General features: G+C 39.0%; 1 protein-coding gene and 1 pseudogene across 6 annotated transcripts in view; one reads left to right on the top strand and one right to left on the bottom strand.

Moving 5' to 3' along the window:
• The window catches only part of PHF20 (PHD finger protein 20), a 173736-nt gene that overhangs the window by 67887 nt on the left and 85078 nt on the right, over positions 1 to 20771 (bottom strand). For 4 of the 6 annotated variants that reach the window (XM_058685446.1, XM_058685449.1, XM_058685447.1 and 1 more), the window contains exons 5-9: positions 14912 to 14991; positions 10417 to 10804; positions 6130 to 6243; positions 4808 to 4996; positions 4101 to 4280 (exon numbers count right to left, since the gene is read on the bottom strand). In XM_058685446.1, coding sequence (XP_058541429.1) covers positions 4101 to 4280; positions 4808 to 4996; positions 6130 to 6243; positions 10417 to 10804; positions 14912 to 14991 — 951 coding nt within the window. The remainder of the gene's footprint in view (positions 1 to 4100; positions 4281 to 4807; positions 4997 to 6129; positions 6244 to 10416; positions 10805 to 14911; positions 14992 to 20771) is intronic. The other 2 variants (XM_058685450.1, XM_058685451.1) reach the window with 1 other exon arrangement.
• LOC131486141 (transmembrane protein 256-like) lies at positions 11477 to 12832 on the top strand (annotated as a pseudogene).

Raw genomic sequence — 20771 nt, 5'->3', positions numbered from 1 at the left:
GAACCTGTATGGTATTCTCTCTCTCCTTCTCCCTCTGCCCCTCTCCTACTTGTGCACTCTCTCTCTCTCAAAATAAATTTAAAATATATGTGTATATACAGTGCAGATATATATTTATGTATGTTCAAGGAATACCATTGCCATCGTTGTTTGAAATATCAACTGCTCAGAAACACTCTAAATGTCTGTCAAAAGGGAAATGGCTAAATATATGATGGAACATTCTTACAAGACACCATTACTCTATCATTAAAAAGAATGAAACAAGTGTACTTACAAAGATAGATCTCAAGAAAACTGAAAATAAGTCAGAAAACAATAAGCCTAGAATTAACCCAATTACATTTAAATTAAATTTAATTTAATTTAAATTAAATAATAAAATCTTAATTGCCTCCCTACCTATAAACATATAGAAAAGGATCTAGAAAAATAACAAACTAATAACAAGAGGGTTATCCAAGGAGAAAAGAAGCAAGATAGAAGACACTTCTCACTTTAACTCCTAATACCTCTATATTGACATTTTTATGAACAGTATATATTATTTTTTTTACTGCTTTTTTAAAAGGAAAAAAAAAATAAATACACATACACACAAAAAAGTGGTTTAGATGTTCTTCACTTTAAAAGGCAAAGATCAAGATTTATTCATGGTCAGCACCATCCCGGACTCTGAACATTTACCACAAACATAACATTATAGAAATGTAACATCCAAGTAGCTATTAATGCAACAAGCAATCACTACTTTAAAAAAAAAAAAATCTCTGTGTAGACATAAACGTGTACAACTTCCTAAGCTATTACCATAACGTAAAGTTTTCTCTTTCAGTAATGATAGAATAGCTCATACTAGAACATCCCTTTTGCATGCAACCATTTTAAACTGGAAAAAATATTTAAAAACAAATATGAAAAGGCAATAAAGAGCAACAAAAAGCAGGCAGAAACAGGAGTTGTATATCTGGAATAAGAGAAGGGCACTAGGTAACTTTCCCATCTCTTAAGTCTTTTCACCTAAAGGCAGGCTCCAGTCAGTAACACTGGGCAGCTAAAACTCAAGTAAGACATCTTTAGACTTACTGGTTCAAGAAACAAAAGGCAAACTTCAGTGCAACTACAACAGCTGGCAAATGAGGGAGAAAGTCCTAAAAAAGAAGAGAGTCACAAAAGGGTGGCTTCAATTTCTACACATAAACTCTGCCTAAATCTCTGGCTGATCTTTGAATGAACAGTTTCAAGCAGCCCAATTAAAGCTAAAAGAACTGAGCAAAAGTTTCAGCTACTGTCCCCTGCAGAGAAAAAGAATTTGGAATGTGAGTTCAGCCAAGTTAATTGCCCTTTCAAACAAAGAGATCAGCATTCTTCAGAGGAAATAAACATAAGCCAGGCTCTACAACATATCAGACACCATGTGCAGGATGCAATCCAAAACATTAGACACATGAAGAAAAGGGAAAATGTGACCTACAGTCAAGAGAAAGATCAATGGAGATTAGCTTCAAGATAATCTAGGTGGCAGATTATCAGGGACTTTAATGCAACTATAAAAACTACGCTCATAATGAACATACAGACTCCCAATATCTCAGCAGAGAGTCTAGTGAGAAAAAAGGGAATTCTAGAACTAAAAAAGCATCAAAAATAAAAAAGTTCACAGGATGGGGTTAAGAGCAGATTGGAATCAAGAGAAGAAAGAATTTGAAAACAGAAATTATTCAATCTGAAAAAGAGGGGAAAAAGAGGAGGAAAAGAGTGAAAAAGAAAAGAAAAAATCAACAAATCCCAAGGACCTGTGGCACAATATCAAAAGGTCTAACATAAGCATAATGTGAATCACCAAAGAAGACAGAGAGAATGGGACACAATATTCACAGAAATAATGGTTGAAACTTGACAAAAACCACTAATTTTCAAATTCAAACTCACTCTCAAGTAGGTTTAAAAAAACACAAAAGCTAAATACATTATAGTCAAACTGCTAAAAAGCAGAGAGAGAAATCTTAAAAGAAACCAAAAAGAAAATAACACATTACAAACAGAAACAATGATATGAATGATTACTAACTTCTCTTCAGAAACAACAGAGGCCAGGGGCGCCTGGGTGGCTCAGTGGGCTAAGCGTCCGAGTTCAGCTCAGGTCATGATCTCACAGTCTGTGAATTTGAGCCCCGCGTTGAGCTCTGTGCTGACAGCTCAGAGACTGGAGCCTGCTTCAGATTCTGTGTCTCCCTCTCTCTCTGCCCCTCCCCTGCTCATACTCTGTCTCTCTCTGTCTCAAAAAAAAAAAAAAAAAAAAAAAAAAAAAAAAAAAACAAACAACAGAGGCCAGAGGACCATGAACAACACCTTTACAGTACTTAAAAAGAAAAACAAAACAAAATTGTAAACCCCAAATTCTATACCCAGTGAAGAAAATATCCTTCAAGATTGAAAGTTAAATAAAGTCATGTCCAGATAAACAAAAACCAAAAGAATTTGTCACCAGGAAACCTACGCTACCAAGAAAAAAGTACAGGAAAGTTTTCAGGCTGAAATGTAATCTTCAGGAAGATATGAAGAAGTGGGAATGGTAAATATGTGCATAAATAAGACTCTTGTGTCTTCATCACCTTTGTAATACAGAATTATTAAGAGCAAAAATTATAATACTGTTCTGTGGATTTTACAGCTTCCAAGAGGCAACTAGAGCACAAAAGAGGGAAGGATTCAATGACTACACGTTTTAGATAAAGTGGTTCAATATTAAAAGTAAACTGCAAAAAGCTTAGGATATATATCATAATTCCTACACTAACCTCTAAAACAAATTCTAAGAAGTATACCTAGAAGCTAATAGAAAAAATTAAAATGAAATTTGAAAAAAACTCAATTAACCTAAAAAAACAGGAAGGGAGGAAAAGAACAAAACACAGGATAAACAGGAAACAAAAAGCAAAATGGTAGTAAACCTAAAAGCAATAATATCAATACTCATATTTAATGTAAACAGACTACACACTGCAGTTTAAAATCAAAATAGGTATATGCCACCTATAAAAGACACAATTTGAATTTAAAGACACTGTTATGTTGAAAGAAAAGTGATAGAAATAGATACACCGTGCATACAGAAAGCAAAAGTACCTGTACTAATAGCAGGTAAAGTAGACTTTAAGTCAAAGATCATTACCAAAAATAGCATGATATTTCACATTACAAAGAGGACAATTCATCATGAGGACATAACAATTATAAATACATATGCACCTAATAACAAAACTTCAAAATACATGAAGCAAAACTGACAGAATTCTTTGGAGAAATAGACAAATCCACAATCATGGTTAGAGATTTTTAACACCCCTCTCTTGGTAACTGATAGAACAGATATAAAATGGCAGCACACACATTTTTTTTTTTCAAATATATATGGAACATTCACCAAGACAGATCATATGCTTGGCCATAAAATAAATCCCAACAAATATTAGAAGACTGAAATCCTACAAAGTATGTTCTCTGACTACAATGGAATTACATTAGAAATCAGTACCAATAAGGTATCTCTAAAAAGTCCAATATTAGGAAATGAAACAACATGCTTCAAAGTAAGCCATTATCAGCAAATAAATCACAAGATATCTTAAATTGAAAGAAACTGAAAATACAACAACGTATCAAAATCTGTAGGATGTAGCTAAAGTAGTGCTTAATGGGAAATTTGTAATTTTATTTTGTTTGTAATTTTAAATGTTAATACTGGAAAAGAAAATCTAAAATCAATGACCTAAGTTTCTAGAAAAATGTAAGGGAAGAAAATAAGATCGCAATAGAAATCAATGACCATTTAAAAAGACAAATAGAGAAAATTAAGATAGAAGGTTGGTTCTTTGAAACTATCAACAAAATTGATAAATCCCTAAGTATACTAATCAAAAGAGATGGAACACAAATTAGCAATATCAGAAATGAAAAGGATATAGCATTAAAATAAGGAAAAGTTATTAATAAAAGGTGAAAAAACATCATTAGAAACGTCTTGTCTTTTTTTTTAGTTCACAAAGCAGAAGCAAAAGCATATAGAGAAGAGAATTATCTTAACACTAAATAGGAACCTGCCACAGTAGAAATCTCTTGTAACTCAGCAAGAGGAGAAGCCGATTCTGTCTTCATGCTGTTTTCTCCCATTGACTTGCAGTTCAACTCCAAGCCTGCAGCCCCCAATCCATCACCAAAGGAGTGGCAAGTCAATGCAGATGAGACCTGGTCAGCTTCCAAAGGAGATTTCAACTGACCTAGAAGAAAAAAAAGAAAACCTAGGGAACATACACATTTATATAATCAACCAAAAGTCCCACAGCAGACTAAGAAATCCAGGGACTTTTGATAAGAAGCCATTCACCTCGCAGCATACAAGAATTCATTCACAGGTTCCAGCACATAGAGCCAGAGTTTTGAGCATCTCAAAGAAAAAGGCTAATAAGAGACCAAAGTGAATATATTTTTCTTGAAGTGTTAACAAAAAGGCAGAAGCACTGAAGAGAGATAGCACCAGAAAGACAGACAGAGGGACAGGACTCTTCAAGCACTGTACCTCCAACGAAACATTCAGACACATACAAGTAAAACCAATCACAAACGTGTACAGGAAGTTTGTCTACTGAATCATCAGTGAAGAATAGTATAATAAACACTGCAACTCATTCAAAAATTTGATTTCAACACCATCTAAAACTTGTGGAAGGTAGTATACAATGATTTAGATGGGTTCTTCCTAGACAGGCAAGCTGGTAAGACAATTCCAGAACAGATTCTGACTCACCTTCTTCAGATTCCTTGTTAACGGATGATGTGTTTTGCAAAGGATCAGTATTAACCGTATCAACCAAATCTGATACAACCAATTCAGGATCTAGGATTTCATGCGTCCCATTAGTGGACAGCCTGGAGGACCGTCTCCTCGATAAGTCTTTGTCAGTGGTTTCCGAGTAGGTTTTTGACTTTTCCTGGGCTATAAACCATTAAGAGAGTCATAGTCAAGAACCCAAGAAGAAGAAACAACTCTGCTATTCCAAATTTCTGGGCTGGTTACCCCTACAAGGGCTTAAAGAGACTTCTGGAATATTAGGCCAGTAATAAAAGGAAATATCCTTTCTTAATTTGTAGTTTTAAGTAAAGGCACAGTCTCTCTGCCAGGATAGAATTATCCTTGTTCATGGTTTGAAAATTTGTTTTGAGATCACGCCCTATCTTTTAATCCATTTTTTTTCAAATTTTTTTTAGCATTTATTTATTTTCAAGAGATACAGCACAAGCTGGGGATGGGCAGAGAGAGAGGGAGACACAGAATCTGAAGCAGGCTCCAGGCTCTGAGCTGTCAGCACCGAGTCCGATGCAGGGCTTGAACTCACGAGCTGTGAGATCATGACCTGAGCTGAAGTCGGATGCTTAACCAACTAAGCCACCCAGGTGCCCCAAGGTCACACCTATCTTGACAACTAAGTTCTATTTTAGGGCATCCCAACTTAAAAGTTTGTGTACTAATTTTCAAAGTCAATAAAGTTTATAAAGCCTTAGAACCATTACAAATCCTTTTCAGAGCCAAAGCACTTTTTAATCAATAAATAAGATTTTTTAATGTTTATTTTTGAGAGAGAAAGAGACAGCATGCATGCAAAGGGGAGGGGCAGAGAGAGAGGGGTACAGAGGATCTGAAGTGGGCTCCATGCTGACAAGACAGTCCAATACGGGGCTCAAACTCACGAATCACGAGATCATGACCTGAGCCGAAGTCGGATGTTTAACCAACTGAGCCACTCAGGTGCCCCATAAATAGCATTTTTAAAGTTTCACTTAGCATATGAAATCCGTCCCTTCCTAAACCATTAAATTTCCAATGGAAATGTAGTTTATGGGCATGAAGATGACACCACTAAGCCCAACATTAATATAGTTTGTGCTTTGGGATTTATTTTTCTTCAGGCAAAACTCCTTCTGATCCAACCCAAATCATCCACATCAGCTCCTATGATCAAAAACAGCATTAGAGTCTATATATTGAAAATAGGAAACAACAGGAGTACAGGGGAAACTAACCCAATCAACATCAAGTTCTAGCCGCACATACACAAACTGGAGACTCACATGAATTTTTGTCAAGCCGAGAACGTTTTAATGGGACGTCACTTCCTTTTGATATTTTCCGTCTTCTCAATTCCAATGTTATTGGTTGCAAAGTTTGAGAGTTTGAATCCACAGCTACAGTGTATATAAAACACACAAAAAAATTATGCAATTTCTTAGTGCTCAGTCCTCATGATTATATATAAATAAAACACATGCACACACACACTCACATAATAAACAGACCCTCAAAGGGCTAATAAAAAAACAAAAGTGTAATGGGTAAGACACTACTTCCTTAACATGAGATGCTGATACCTGTAGACTGACATCCTTCATCTCTTTTTTAAAGATTTATTTCTTCATTTAAGTAATCTCTACACCCATTGTGGGGTTCAAACACAAGGCCCCGAAATCAAGAGTCACATGCTCTACCGACTGAGCCAGCCAAACGCCCCTTCCTTCATCTCTTTTTTTGGTTTCTCCTATGACTCAGCTCTACATACACTTCTCTCCTAAAATCCTCTCTTTAAAACCCTACACCCCAACATGACTACTTTAAAACATGACAGTGCAGGGGCGCCTGGGTGGCTCGGTCAGTTAAGCGTCCGACTTCGGCTCAGGTCATGATCTCATGGTCCGTGAGTTCGAGCCCCGCATCGGGCTCTGTGCTGACTGCTCATAGCCTGGAGACTGTTTCAGATTCTGTTTCTCCCTCTCTCTCTGCCCCTCCCCTGTTCATGCTCTGTCCCTCTCTGTCTCAAAAATAAATAAACGTTAAAAAAATAAAAAATTTTTAAAAAAACATGACAGTGCAAGGGCAATAAAAAAGTCATTTTTACCACCATCAAATCTCCTCACCAAAACTTGACTTATCTGTGGCACCTGGATGGCTCAGTCAGTTGAACATCCAACTTTGGCTCAGGTCATGATCTCATGGTTCGTGAGTTCAAGACCCACATCAGGCTCGCTGCCGTTAGCACAGTGCCCATTTTGGATTCCTCTGTCCCCCTCTATCTGCCCCTCCCCCCCTTGCACTCTCTCAAAAATAAATAAACATTAAAATAAAACAAAACTTGATTTATCCAATACTCAGGAAATTCACCATGCAGGCTAATTCCTAAGATATATACCTGGGACTACAGCCTGAATATTGTTTTCAATCTCTACTTGCTAAATTAGTTAGGTTGGCATTGGTCCTAGTTGTGAGGGACCAAAAAGAATGTCAACATTTATAACCTCTTAAAAACAATTCCAGAAAAATCTCAGGAGACTACACTATTTGATAGTCAGTGTTCCAGGCAAGGCTGCTGATCCCCAACAAATCCAGCTCTGACACAATTTAGCAGTGCAGACTCTAAACCCTTGGATAGTACCCACTCTTTATTTTTAAACCCAACACTTAAGAAGCTCTCCCCAATCACAAAAGATGAGAATCCAAAACAGGCAGAAGAAAAAACAAAAAGAAATGAAACCAGGAAGCTTGTGGGGAAGATAGAGCTTGGGGGGGGGGGGGGGGGGGAAGGCCAGGGCGCGGTGTCTGATGAAGGCTGAAAGGAGAAAGGAAGAAAGGGAAAAGGAATAAGGGGAGTGGGGGGGGGGGGGGCGCGCACGCAAGAAGAAGACTCCTTGAAGACCAGTAGCTTCAGATTGGCCGTGGCGAAAAACCAAACAAGAGACAGGGCTGAGGTCTGAGGAGGCAAACCTGAAGAGTGTGCTAAACTTCTTGGCTCTTCCTGTGTTCAATCTTCCCAATATGCCAACATTATTTTGTTCCAAGTGGTTAGAACTTGGAATCACAAACATTCCAAATTAAACACAACTACAAACAACCCTCCTTAAATAGCTCAGATCCTGTTCCAATTAAGTCTGTAAAATTTAGAGAGCTCAATGCTTCACTGGGTCAATGAACTTGTGCTAATTAATTTTTAAAGGAGATTTGAACTACATAGGACATATTTGACAAACATTTTTACTTTGATACCACATACAATCCAGGGCTGACTACATAGAACAGTAGTGTTTTCCAAACTCTTCTTACAATAAGAATCCTCTGGGAAGGCTATTAACAATTTCAGAGATTCTGACTGGAGAGAAATGCCTGAGGCAAACTTGGAAAACACCATTTCTCTATCAAATCGATCCTATTTGATATGAGATCTTACACTTACAAAATAAAAGCAATAAACTGAATGCCTCCCCACCATTTTTAATCTGAGTGAAGCCAAGTGGCTTCAAAGCGCAGTCAGCAACGTTGAGTGCAACCACCCCAGTATATACTTTCGGGAGGGTATAAGCCAGAGCATGAACAGCTGAAGGGGAATCAGTTTCAGAGCACTCACTTCTCATAGACATGCTTTCCTAAGCTGAGATGAGGACACATAAGATTTCCACTAGTTCTCATTTTCCACCTCTTCTTGCACAAGTGCCCTTCTCCTACTTAAATAAAAAGGCCTGCATAACACACATCCTACATCTTAACACGGTACACTGCCCAGAGGTTTAAAAACCTCCAGACTTTCTCAACTGGGATTCCTCATCTGAACACAGAACACAAGAGATAATTTTCTCAATTCTCCCAAGGATGGTTTATAACTAGTAGCATTCTCAATGCATGGAGATGTCAATTCATTACGGATGCCTTGGGCAGTGGGGTTTAATTCTCTCCCAGAACCCTGCAGAGGAAGTAGTGAATTTATACGAGTACTAATAGAAATAGGAGAGCCACAAATGCAAGCTATACGTGTAATTTTCAATTTTTTAGTTCAAAAAAAGTGAATTTATAATTTTACTTAACCCAACACATCTAAAAACATCATTTTAACATAAAATGATTAATGAGATATTTTACATTCCTTTTGTTTTTTTTGCACCCAGTATTTGAATTCCAGAGTATATTTTACACTCACAGTACATCTCAATTCAGACTAGCCACATTTCAAGTGCTCAATAACCACCTGTGGCCAGTGGCTACCATACTGGACAGTACAGGTCTAGGCCATCATTAGGCCTAGGGACAATGCCAGCATGCTTTAGCTTTTGAGAGCAAAATTCAGTTAAACATCCTCTGAAGGACGTGGTGCCTTCATTCATCTGGGAAGAAATCCTTTTATATCTAATTTCCTATCTTAGAATTAGAACTCAGATGTGAAAAGGTTGTCTACTGGGAATGAGTATTAATACATTTATTTGAAGTAAATTCAGACAGACTTTTTTTTCCCACAGAAATGAAGTCTGATGTAGCTGCCTGGATCAACAGGACTGGCTTTGCATTCCACATCACGCAGGACCAATGAATAAGCTAACTCTATAGTTGCGCAGTTGTGATGAAAATACATTTTATGTCATATTTTATATTTTAAATATATCATTTGCACCTATTTAAACTTGTCCAATGAATGAGCTAACTCTATAGTTGTGCAGTTATGATGAAAATACATTTTGTGTCTTATTTTGTATTTTAAATATATCATTTGCACCTATTTAAACTTGTGATAAAAATAGATACCCTCTAAAACATACTAGGGGATTCATAATTTTTCAATATTCATGTAGGAAATATGCAAGCAAGAATGTCTGAAGACCACTGCCAGATGATCACAGCCAGCATTTAGTCTAGACATTCTAAGTGTTCTTCATGCCACTGCATTGACTAGAGAAGGAGTATTTGGCCTAGGAAGAAATTCAGGATGTGCTTCATTCTTGGTTATTCTAAAGAATTCCAAATTTCAACTTTTTAGAATAACTATACATTCTTCCCTAAATCTGTACCTTTAACCTTAACTCTTACCAAGTACCCAACTCAGCTTTTTACTTAGACTGTGAAAATGTCCAATCAATAATCACTCTCCAGAGAGCTCAACTTCAAAATGTACATATGCCTTCCTAGGTCCAGTGTTCTTTGGCCCTGCCTCTATCTGATGCCCACATGTATTTACTTCTCCTTTCCTCCTTCATGTCTCTCAAGAAAACTATTATTTCCTAATCCCAGGTTCTTTTAAGCTTCCTTATATTGAGATCAGTTGAATAGGCACAGGCAAAAGGCCTTAGCTTGTTAGGTTTTACCACATAAGCTGAAGCATCTAGTGGACAGTTACACACCACTCCAGAAGCTCAGTAAAGGACATGTGTCCCAACTTACATTCATCTGGCTACACACCTCCCTTAAATTCTGCTCCACAGATCACAGAACGATTCAAAGTCAGGCACAAAAATTAAGGATTGAAGTATGGAAGTGACAGAGAACCACAAAGAGCCACAGAACAACACTCTGGCATTGCCACTGCAGACCCCACATGGGAAACTCACCAGCAGGAGCTATGGAAGGAGGCCTGCCTCGTTTTCTTTTTGGCTCCCTCAAGTTTTCTTGTGGACTCTTCACAATGTCATTTTCAGGTTTCTTATCCACTTGAGCATCTCCAGAGTACTCCCTGTCATTTTCTGAAATGTTCTCCTTATCTTCCTTCTCGTTCTTGGGGAGGCTTTTCTCTGACACCTTCCCCTTTTCAGAACAGATTAACTTTCCTTCTTTATCAGGCTGCTTGGGTCGCTTTTCTGTCTTTAAGGCTTTGTCCTCTTTGTCTTTCTTCACGTTGACAGTGGCTTTTCTTTGTTCTTTAAACTTCTCTCGTTTATCAGGAGATGATGGAAGACTTTTGTGGTCTGTTTCTTTAGGCCTAGCATTACCCACAATATTCTAAAATGAGCAAAATAGCGATGAAACACACTTTGTAATTACTTGCAAATATAAAATCAGGTGGGGTTTTTTTTTTTTTTTGCAAACATATGAAGACAAACAAATTAAAACAGGACATATGCTATGTCACAAAATGGAAAGAACCACTGAAAATACCCTTCCATACTCTGAGGCTTGAGAACCAATCCTAAATTTAAAAAAAAAAAAAAAGTCGTGGTCAATTCCTTCTGAGACAGAATGATCTATATTTTGATTAAGTCACTGGATAATTAAAGGGACAAATACCCCAGGGACCTCTTCTGCAAAGCAATCTTTCTGACAGAGGTATTCTAAGAAAATGTCTCCAAGCTACATCCTTCTCGTCCCAAGCATGACTACACAGACCCAGGGCCTTTCAGAGGCCTGGCTCAGTTTGCCAGTGGATGCTGATGCCCTGTGTAGAGAAGAACACAAACTGATAAATGGAAGCTGAACAGGAAAGCTGTAAAGACTGTCTAACCCAGAAGCAGGGTCTTTGCTTCCTTAATCAGGTAAAGGCTATGCCCAAGCCAATAAATCACCTACTGTGCTCCTAAGCTACTGAGTTTTTGTCCACTGGACAGAAGTATTACTTCTTGGTTACTTTCCTCCTAAATGACTTTTTAAAGCATCCTAAAAATCGTGTGTCCTAATATGACTGCTCCTAATAAAGTCAGCTCTGAAAGCTCTAGAGTTTGCAAAACTACAATTAAATTTGTATGTGTATCTCTCTTCCAAGACCTCAAGAGAACAGCAGGGACCACCATATCAAGTGCATATGGAATTCCCAGCACCAAGCACGCACTAGGCATGCAGATCTCTCACAAAAGCTGGAAGGAGTACCTAAATATTCAGTAAGTGAAAGTTTAATTTGTCCCATAAGGATAAATAATAAACAAGGTTAGACCCTGGAAGAAAATTTTTCAGATCCCCAAAATTTTCTGAAAGCAGTCAGGTTTGAGAGCAAGCACTCCTCAGTAACTGCTGGCAGAATCATAAATGACAACCACCTTAGGGGGAGGGGCAGCATGTTGGCAATCTGTGTCAAAGAATTAGAACTAGAATGAATTCATAGAAATTAAATTTTCTGACAGAATAATCAGACTTATATATTCAAATTTACAAATATCCTTATAAATGACCATTAGGGAATTAATTACACAAAGCAGAGTTATATACATATTACACAATACTAAATAGCCAGGAAAAGCCATATTATCATATACTATTAAGAACTTAAGAAAATGCTATTTTGTTAAAAGAGCAAGATATAACCCCCATATTAAAAAAAGAGCAAGATATAGAATACTAATATAACCATATGACCCCAATTTTGAAAATATATATTAATATTTACAAAAAACACAGAAGGATATATGCCAATCTGTTAAGAGCAATTGTATTTAGATAATAGAATTACATCATTTTTACTTTCGTTGTGCTTTTCTATAGTTCCCAAATTTTCTACAGTTAATGTGTCATTTTTATAACTTCAAAAAAGATAAATATCCCTAATATATAAATTATCAAAACATTTAGAAGAGTATGGTCATACAGAAAAAAACCTCAATCTATTCTAGTAATATATGAAAATACCTTTAGAAATTGTCTGTGACAGATACTTTTAATGAGTTAAGCTTTGGAGGTACATAACCATCCACTGCCATGGCTGCAGGCCAGGGGCTGCTCTCCAACGCTTGGGTGCCTTATCTGGAGCTAGGGCCTTGGGGCTGGTCTCCTATGGGGGTGCAGGGCACTCAGTTTCCAGATGCCTAAGGGAAGAAGCTTTTTAACAAGGCCAACAAACACCGCTTCTTACCCAGCCTGGCCCTGTTAGGTGTGCTCCACTGCAGAAAGGCCCTTGGAGCCAAGTTACTGCTAGCCTTTGAAACCACCTTATTCTGTACCAGCTTTTGATACCAAGTTGTGAGTAGAAACCCCAGCGTCCAGACTTTGGTCCCTATGGGAGGGAGCCTGATAATCTTGGGCTGGCTTGCCTTAGCTCTTTGAGCTTCCTTGTATTTAATTTCTGGGTACTTTTTTGAGAGTTGGAGCAGGGAGAAGATTAAAAGAGAAAGGCAAATTGAAAGTTAAGCTCTGTATATAGCCTTATGGAACCCTACATTCTTAGGGCTGAAGAGACCTGAGAAGTCTTTTAACTAAATATGATGCCCTCGTTGAAAAAACAAATACAAGCAGGAGCCATGGGTCTGCACCTGACTACCCACCAGGTCTGAGATGAAGTGAGACACTCAGGGACAGCTGGGAATTGGGAAATGAAGCACCCACAAATCCACAGTGGGTAAGGTGCTTATCTCCAACCCAAAGCATCTCAAGTGCTATCAATCAATTTATTCAGTACAGCAAAGTAAACAGTTGAATGTTATCTGGAGCCCTACATTTCCATTTGGGGAGATTCTGGGTACAATCTGACAATTCTGAACAAATTCTTAATACGGTCCTCTATTATTAACTTACTCCACAAACTCAACACAAAAACTGCCAAAGGGGCGCCTGAGTGGCTCAGTTGGTTAAGAGTCCAGCCAACTCTTGTTTTGAGCTCAGGTCATGATCTCACGGTTTCATGAGTTCGCGCCCTGCATCAGGCTCCGTGCTAACAGCATGGAGCCTGCTTGGGATTCTCTTTCTCTCTCTCTGGCCCTCCCCCACTCACTCTGTCTCTGTCTCTCTCAAAAGAAACAAATAAAAACTTTTAAACTTTTAAAAACTTTTTAAAAAGTTGTCAAATTTAGGGGCGCCTGGGTGGCGCAGTCGGTTAGGCGTCCGACTTCAGCCAGGTCACGATCTCGCGGTCCGTGAGTTCGAGCCCCGTGTCGGGCTCTGGGCTGATGGCTCGGAGCCTGGAGCCTGTTTCCGATTCTGTGTCTCCCTCTCTCTCTGCCCCTCCCCCGTTCATGCTCTGTCTCTCTCTGTCCCAAAAATAAATAAATAAATAAATAAATAAATAAATAAATAAATAAACGTTGAAAAAAAAAAAAGTTGTCAAATTTAAGGCCAAAATCACTTTTTAAATTTTAAATAAACTCTACGCCACACATGGGGCTCAAATTCACAACCCTGTGATCAAGAGTCACATGCTCTGACTGAGCCATCCAAGCAGCACACAAAATTCGATTTTAGTGTACTGTATAGCACTTCCTTAGATGCCTAAGCAGCAAACGATGGAAGAGAAAAAACCTCAAGGCTAAAGCTTTATAACTGTTTCAATTTTCTGAAAAGGAAAACCAGCAAAAGGCAAAAACATTCTTAAGGCTACCTTTAAAGATACCAAGTATCATAATCCTTTGAAAATGTTAAATATAGGTACAGAAGAATTTACTAAAACTTGTGATAAGCATTTGATCATAAGAAAAGACAGGTCCCAGCATCACCAAATACTGTCACATCAAAAACTACCCAAAGAGGTGAGTAACAATTATTAATGATCAGAATTGTTAAAACATTAATATCCAAATTTTGATCTTGCTTTCCCCTCAACTATTTCATTAGGGCATAAACATGAAAAAAAGACTAAAGGGGAAAAAATGAAAAGAGTAGGCAACAATTTCTAGATGGTCATGTCTAGATGGACCACATTTCTAGTATCAAAACTCTTGTCCCATGCTAAAGCAAACAAGTGCATGGTGACCAGCACAAAAGGAAACAAAATTTTCAAACCAGGCATATGTAGCACAAATGATTGCCAAATACACACCAAACTACAGTTTTGAAACCACCAAGTCATGATCCTGAGCTAGATGAGGAGAAAATACACTCTAGGTTTCCTCAAGCATTTCAGCACGTTCCCTATGATGAGTAACAGCTCTGGGGACAGGGCACAGGGAGAGAGAAAAAAAAGAGTAATAAGGAGACACTTTTGAGAAAAGATGAGGAAAACAGATAACAGGAAATGGCAGAGAGGGAAAAATATTAACAATTTCTGAAAACCTGCATATTGCTTTCTAGTGAAATTGTGTCAGGTAAAGGAAATAAAGACTTTGCCATCATAAACAAATATAATGCCTTTATTTGAGAAACAAAATTACAATGTATTATTCATACCACAAAGCACAAAACCACATTTCTCACCTGATCTTTGGAAAAAGCTTTGACATGAATATGTTTGACAGTCTGAACTACTCCATCATAAAATTTCACAGTGTAAGTACCTAAAATTCAAGGAGATACCATGATTTAAGTTGCAGTTTCATGAAAGCAACAAAACTTTTCAAAGCATAAATACAAGGGAGCTCCAACCACAACAATAAATGTATGAGAATTACAATATTAGGAATCAGTCTTATTTATGTCCAAGATAATAACTAATATGCATGCCTTCATTTCTTAGTCAACATTACATAGTAAGTTTTCTCTTAATCTATACAAATCAAAATCCATCAAAAACAGCTCATTTTGGGGATGGCTGGGTGGCTCAGTTGGTTGGGCATCCTGACTCTTGGTTTTGGTTCAGGTCATGATCTCTCAGTTCGTGAGTTTGAGCCTCACGTTGGGCTCCACACTGACCAGAGCCTGCTTAGGGATTCTCTCTCTGCCCCTCCCTCTCTGCTCATGTTCTCTCTCTCTCTCTCTCTCTCTCTCTCTCTCTCTCTCAAAATAAATAAACTTAAGAAAAAAAAACAGCTCATTTTTATGATGTTTCATTAAAAGAAAAAAAATGCACTGAATTTAGGCCAAGAACAAACAGCAATAAAACAATTAAAAATGTGAGGAAAATGCAGATTTATTTATTGTTTGGTGAATTATTAATTTTTATCAATATGTTCTAGGCTTCAGAGTGGTAGTAACTGTTAAACTTCAAAAGAAACATGACTGCTAACTAAACGTATCATGTTTTTGGAGGTAACATTAATCTCGTAATCTATATGAATGACCTTCATGTTACAATATTTAAAAATAGAGACTTGGCCAAAACACTTAATGGGGCCACTACGTTGTCAGTTATTCCATTAGGAAAAAAAAATCTAACAAAAATTACTGCTATAAGACTGAAGCTGAAAATCCAAATAATCTTCTCCCCAAATGAGGCATCCAACTATAATACAAAACTTCTCATTAGTTGCACTCAAACCAACATTTTCAAACTTTTACATCTTAGAACCCACCTCCCCCCCTCCCTTTTTTTTTGCCCCAGAGATAAAAAAAAAATAATCCGTTAACCTTGTCAAGATTGTCGGTGAACTTCTGGTAATCATGTAATGGTTTACTACCCGTAAACATGATCAGTCAGCTTTCAGGATCAATTTCCCACCAAACAGGAAGGGGGAAAAAAATCCCAAGGGCTGGGAGCAAAAGAATGCAACAAGGAAGTCTAAGACCTTCTGGCTAGTTACTTTCTTCTTATACATTCTCTCTCCACCCCACGCCACCTCTCCTCCAGTCCTAAACAGGGCCCTGTCAATGGCTAGCCACCTCTAATGAAAGCCTCATTCTGTAGTGTTCAAAGTCCAATGCAATCTGAGCCCAATTATTTTCCAAACTTTGTTTCTCATTACCACCATACAAAAACCACCAACTCAAAGTAATGAGCTACTTGCCACCCAATGAAACTGCCTTGTGATATTTTCACCTCCACATCTTTATGAAAGTATTTTCTGCCTGGAATGTGCTCAGTTCATATGACCACAATATGTTCTGTAAAAGCTTCCTGACTTCCTACTTAGAGAGACTTTTCCCTGCTCTGAACTTCTCAAAGACTCATTTTGTCCCCTTGCCTGCAGAGTCTCAACTTAGGCCTACCTTCATGTAGAAGGCAGATCCCAAATCAAAGGCAGGCTCTCCAAGGCCAGGGACCACATCCCACACCAGTCTCTCTCACACAATACCTGGTTAACCGTAGACCAGGGCTTCTCAAAGTATGGTGCCCAGACCAGGAATATCAGCAACTCTTGAGAACTTGTTAGAAATATAAGTTACCAGCACCACACCTGATAAACTGAATCAAAAACTCTGAGAGTGCGTCACAGAAATAAATTTTAACAAGTGTCTCTGGTAATTCTGGTACACACTAAAGTCTGAGAACCACTGCTATAGACAATTAGTAATTACGTACTAAACTGTATTCCCAGTAATTACAAAATAAAGTTGATTATTTGTCACAAGTGTCACCAAACAGAGCAAAGTGGCTAGAAAACTAGATACAAGGATATATCGTTATGCTGGGTTGGTTAAAGGATTCTACATAAGACAGCTCACCAATGGTTGATGAGTTCTTACAACAAAGGCCTGGGATCCTGTCTTCCTGCCTCTATTGTGAGAGCACTGGCAAGCCCAGAAGCAATGCTAAGTAATGCTATGGACTCTAAACATACCCTTTCCAAGCAACCATGACACAGTTCTGGCCAGCCTGGGGATAGGGGCATTAAGAACCCACCTCTCATGAAATCTTAAAAGATCAAGTATGCCAACAAGCCACCCAAGCCTACACCCCTCCATCTATCTTACCAAGAAAGTTAGCACCAATTACATCAAAATGAAAACTGTTCACTTTTACAGACATTTCAAACATCCAGAAGGATAACATTTAGTAATGTTACCCAACAGTCCAACATTTTCAGCTATTTGAGGTCAATTCTGAAGCTTACTCTTGATGGCACATTCAAAAAGGAGGCCTTAAATGAAGAGGTGTGCACTGAGTTCCAAAAAGAGCTAAAACAGAGCTAAATAGAGGTAGGATTAGAACCTAAGCCTCTCTAAAAACAATAACAACAACAACAACAAACATCTAAGCCTCTCTGCTGACCTCTGACCAATTCTTCTTCCACTACCCCAAACTGCCTATTTCCCAAGTCCCTCAGCCTTTAGTCCAAAATACCGACCCAGAGCATCAATGACCACTCTGAAATGACTTGCACTATGGTAAGGTACTCATGGATCACCATCCTTACTTAGACAGCAATATCCTGGCCCTGACCCTTTTTACTTCCAAAGAACTACAAGGGATCATCTCAAAACTTGTTTCCTTGATCATGTACACAGCCTAACCTGGGCTTCAATAAATCAGAAGGAAAATAACAATACATCCCATAGACAACAGTGGCCTAGGCCCACTTCTGGAGAGAGGCCCCAAATCTACTTTAATGGTTCCTGTACAACTAAAAGAATGTCTTCCCCTGGAATCCTCCCGCAGGTGGCTGACAATAGAGTTCTCCCACAGCCACAAATAATATCTAACAAATAACATGTAAATTACAGAAAAAAATAAGTGCATCCCCCTGCCTCAGTCTCCTTTAAGAAGCCCCTGTCCTGGGACACCTAGGTGGCTCAGTCAGTTAAGCATCCAACTCTTGATTTCGGCTCAGGTCATGATCTCATGGTTAGTGAGTTCGAGCCCCAAGCTGGGCCACACTGACAGTACGGAGCCTGCTTGGGATTCTCTCCCTCTCTCTCTCTCTGCCCCTACCCACTCATGCCTCGAGCTCTCTCTCTCTCTCTCCCTCTCTCTCCCCCTCAAAATAAATAAATAAACATGGGCCTCTGGGGGTTAAAAACTCAGTATACTGGACAACCTTATAGCAGTCAGTTAAGTACAGAAGGGATGTAAGAAAAAAAACTAGAGATGCATAGCAAACTGATCTTCTCTAGGGCCAAGGAAACGGGATGGCACAAGTGACTCTGGATAGATTTCTGTTGCTCTTGAAATCTAACATAACTATGACTTGAAGGCCTTTTCTCTATCCCACTCATTCTCCGAGAGTCAGAGATTTCCAGAATGCCAAGGATAGGAAACTCAAAGTTTTCAAACATGGATTCTCAAAGTCCTGATGTGCTCACAGATGTGCCTTCTGGGGTGGGCAGAGAAATACACACAAGTTTGCAAGTATATCTTCCCCTCCCCCATCATTTCTTCTTAGGCAATTTTACATAATGGGCTTAGGTTCTGTAGCCAACAATTTCTAAAAATGCTCATCTGTTCCAATTCCTTCTTCGAGTTCTAACTGCACAAGCGTCCAGAGAAAGGGTAGTAAACTGCCAGTAATCAAGGAGCAGGGACTGGGACCAGATCCAGAGTCCTAGTCAGGGCCCTCAAGATACCACCATGCTCCAGAAAATACTGACCATCTACACCCACCCTACCATCGTATCAGGCATGTGTGTACACACTCCCAATAAACACCTGCCCCTGACAACTTTTGCCATTTTAGGAAAACTCTGCCTCAGAGAGATAGTCTAGGACTTTAGGAACTGCAGTTCAGGAACTTTGGAGCCCCCCCAGACCTACATCCAGGTCGCAGTTCTGTCATTTATGTACCTGCTCTGTAACCTCAAGCAGCTTCTGCTGTTAGCTTAGCTGCTCATCTGTAAAATGATAGGGTTGATGGCAACAACCTTTCCATGTCTGTCTGAATACTACTAAATCAGATCAGATATGGAAACTGCTTAGCAAAGTAACCCTTACAGAGCAAGGGATCAATAAGTGGTTCCAATTACTACTATCCACCAATCACTTTAAAAGGGAAGCACGAACCCCTTCCCCACTTAGAAGGTAAGAGCCAAGCTAGCACCTGCGTGTGTGGGCCTAAATCTTCCTTTTATCTCTGTGCAAAGCTCTTCACACAGTCCCAACATCCCCACATTTCAAATATAGGATCAGTTACAGCATGAAGACAAAAAATAGTAACTGCTTCAACAAGAGACTCTAGAAATAAAAGCATTTCCAAAGAATCTCCTCTTACAAATGCAGACTTCAGGCACTAGACCAAAGACTGAACTGAGGGAACAGAGAACACATAACCTAAGAATACGTATAATTTTAAGGAAGAGGCCTTAAGGCCTGATTTGCCTGTTCACTCAAGTTAAAGAACCACAGATCAACAGGAAGGAACAATTCCTCATTTTGTTGTAAATGCAAACCTACTTTCAGTTTCCCCCAGAGAATGCCTTGCAGAGCAGCGTGGTCTTAGTCCATGATGGGGACATATAGCCCTGACACTTGTGGCTCTGCCATACCCAGTGTGAAAAAGGGAAGCTGAGCAGCCGCAGCAAAGAGCTGAGGTCAACTCACCAGAGATGGCTTCTGAACAAAGATTCTCTGGAAGCAGAATCCTGTCCTTTACTCCAAACACAGACAAAGGGGCTAACAAAGCTAACCAGGTGTGGCTACCTTCACATGAAATGATGCTTAATTACCACTGCCAAAGAACTATTCCAGGTGAAAAGGGCTAAATAACATTGCACTGCCCTCCCCAGTTTCTAAGTGCTAAATAACTCCCATAAGAAACTCTAAAGTTACCATTTAGTTGTGTTTCACACCAGACTCCCAATGCCAGCAACCTCAATGCTCAGTCTCAGGAAAACCACCAAGGAGGTTGAGAGTGGCAAGAAAATGAGACCAAGCCTCCCAAAGATGAATCTACAAGGTGTGATTTCACTATATGCCCAGCTTCTAGCAGCACCAACAAGACAAAATGACTTTTACAGGAAATAAAGGGGGCACCTTGCCAGCAGAGCTCCTCCTCACAGAGCCATGAAACTGTGATAGCCTCTGCTGCAGATGGAAATGAGGCAGAGCAAGCAGAAAATACCAGGGAAAGAATGAAAAAAGAGTCTAGCATTGTCCTCCCCACATCCTGCAAGGACTACAGTCACACTGAACTAGAAACTGCCCACCAGCTCCCATGGATAAAATCTAACCCAAAGGCAGCACCAAAGAGTCATTATCTCTTCAAAATCAGGCACAGATCTGAACTCCCACAAAGGCTAGCTTTCCTTCACAATCCACAATGTGACCATAATACCACCCAGCCGATTCCACTACCTTTCAGGATTTCCCCTGCCCCGTGACCTTCCTCTTCTCTCCCTTCCAATTAGTCTCAAGAACCAGTAAGGACTTCAGACCAAAAACTCTGGGGAAAACTGATTCTGGCAGAAATCTCCACTCATTTTTTTTTCTTTCAAGTTTATTTATTATTTTGAGAGAGAGAACCAGCAG

This window comes from Neofelis nebulosa, chromosome 9 (genome assembly GCF_028018385.1).
Source record: "Neofelis nebulosa isolate mNeoNeb1 chromosome 9, mNeoNeb1.pri, whole genome shotgun sequence".
NCBI lineage: Eukaryota > Metazoa > Chordata > Mammalia > Carnivora > Felidae > Neofelis > Neofelis nebulosa.
This window is presented reverse-complemented; position numbering and strand designations above follow the sequence as displayed.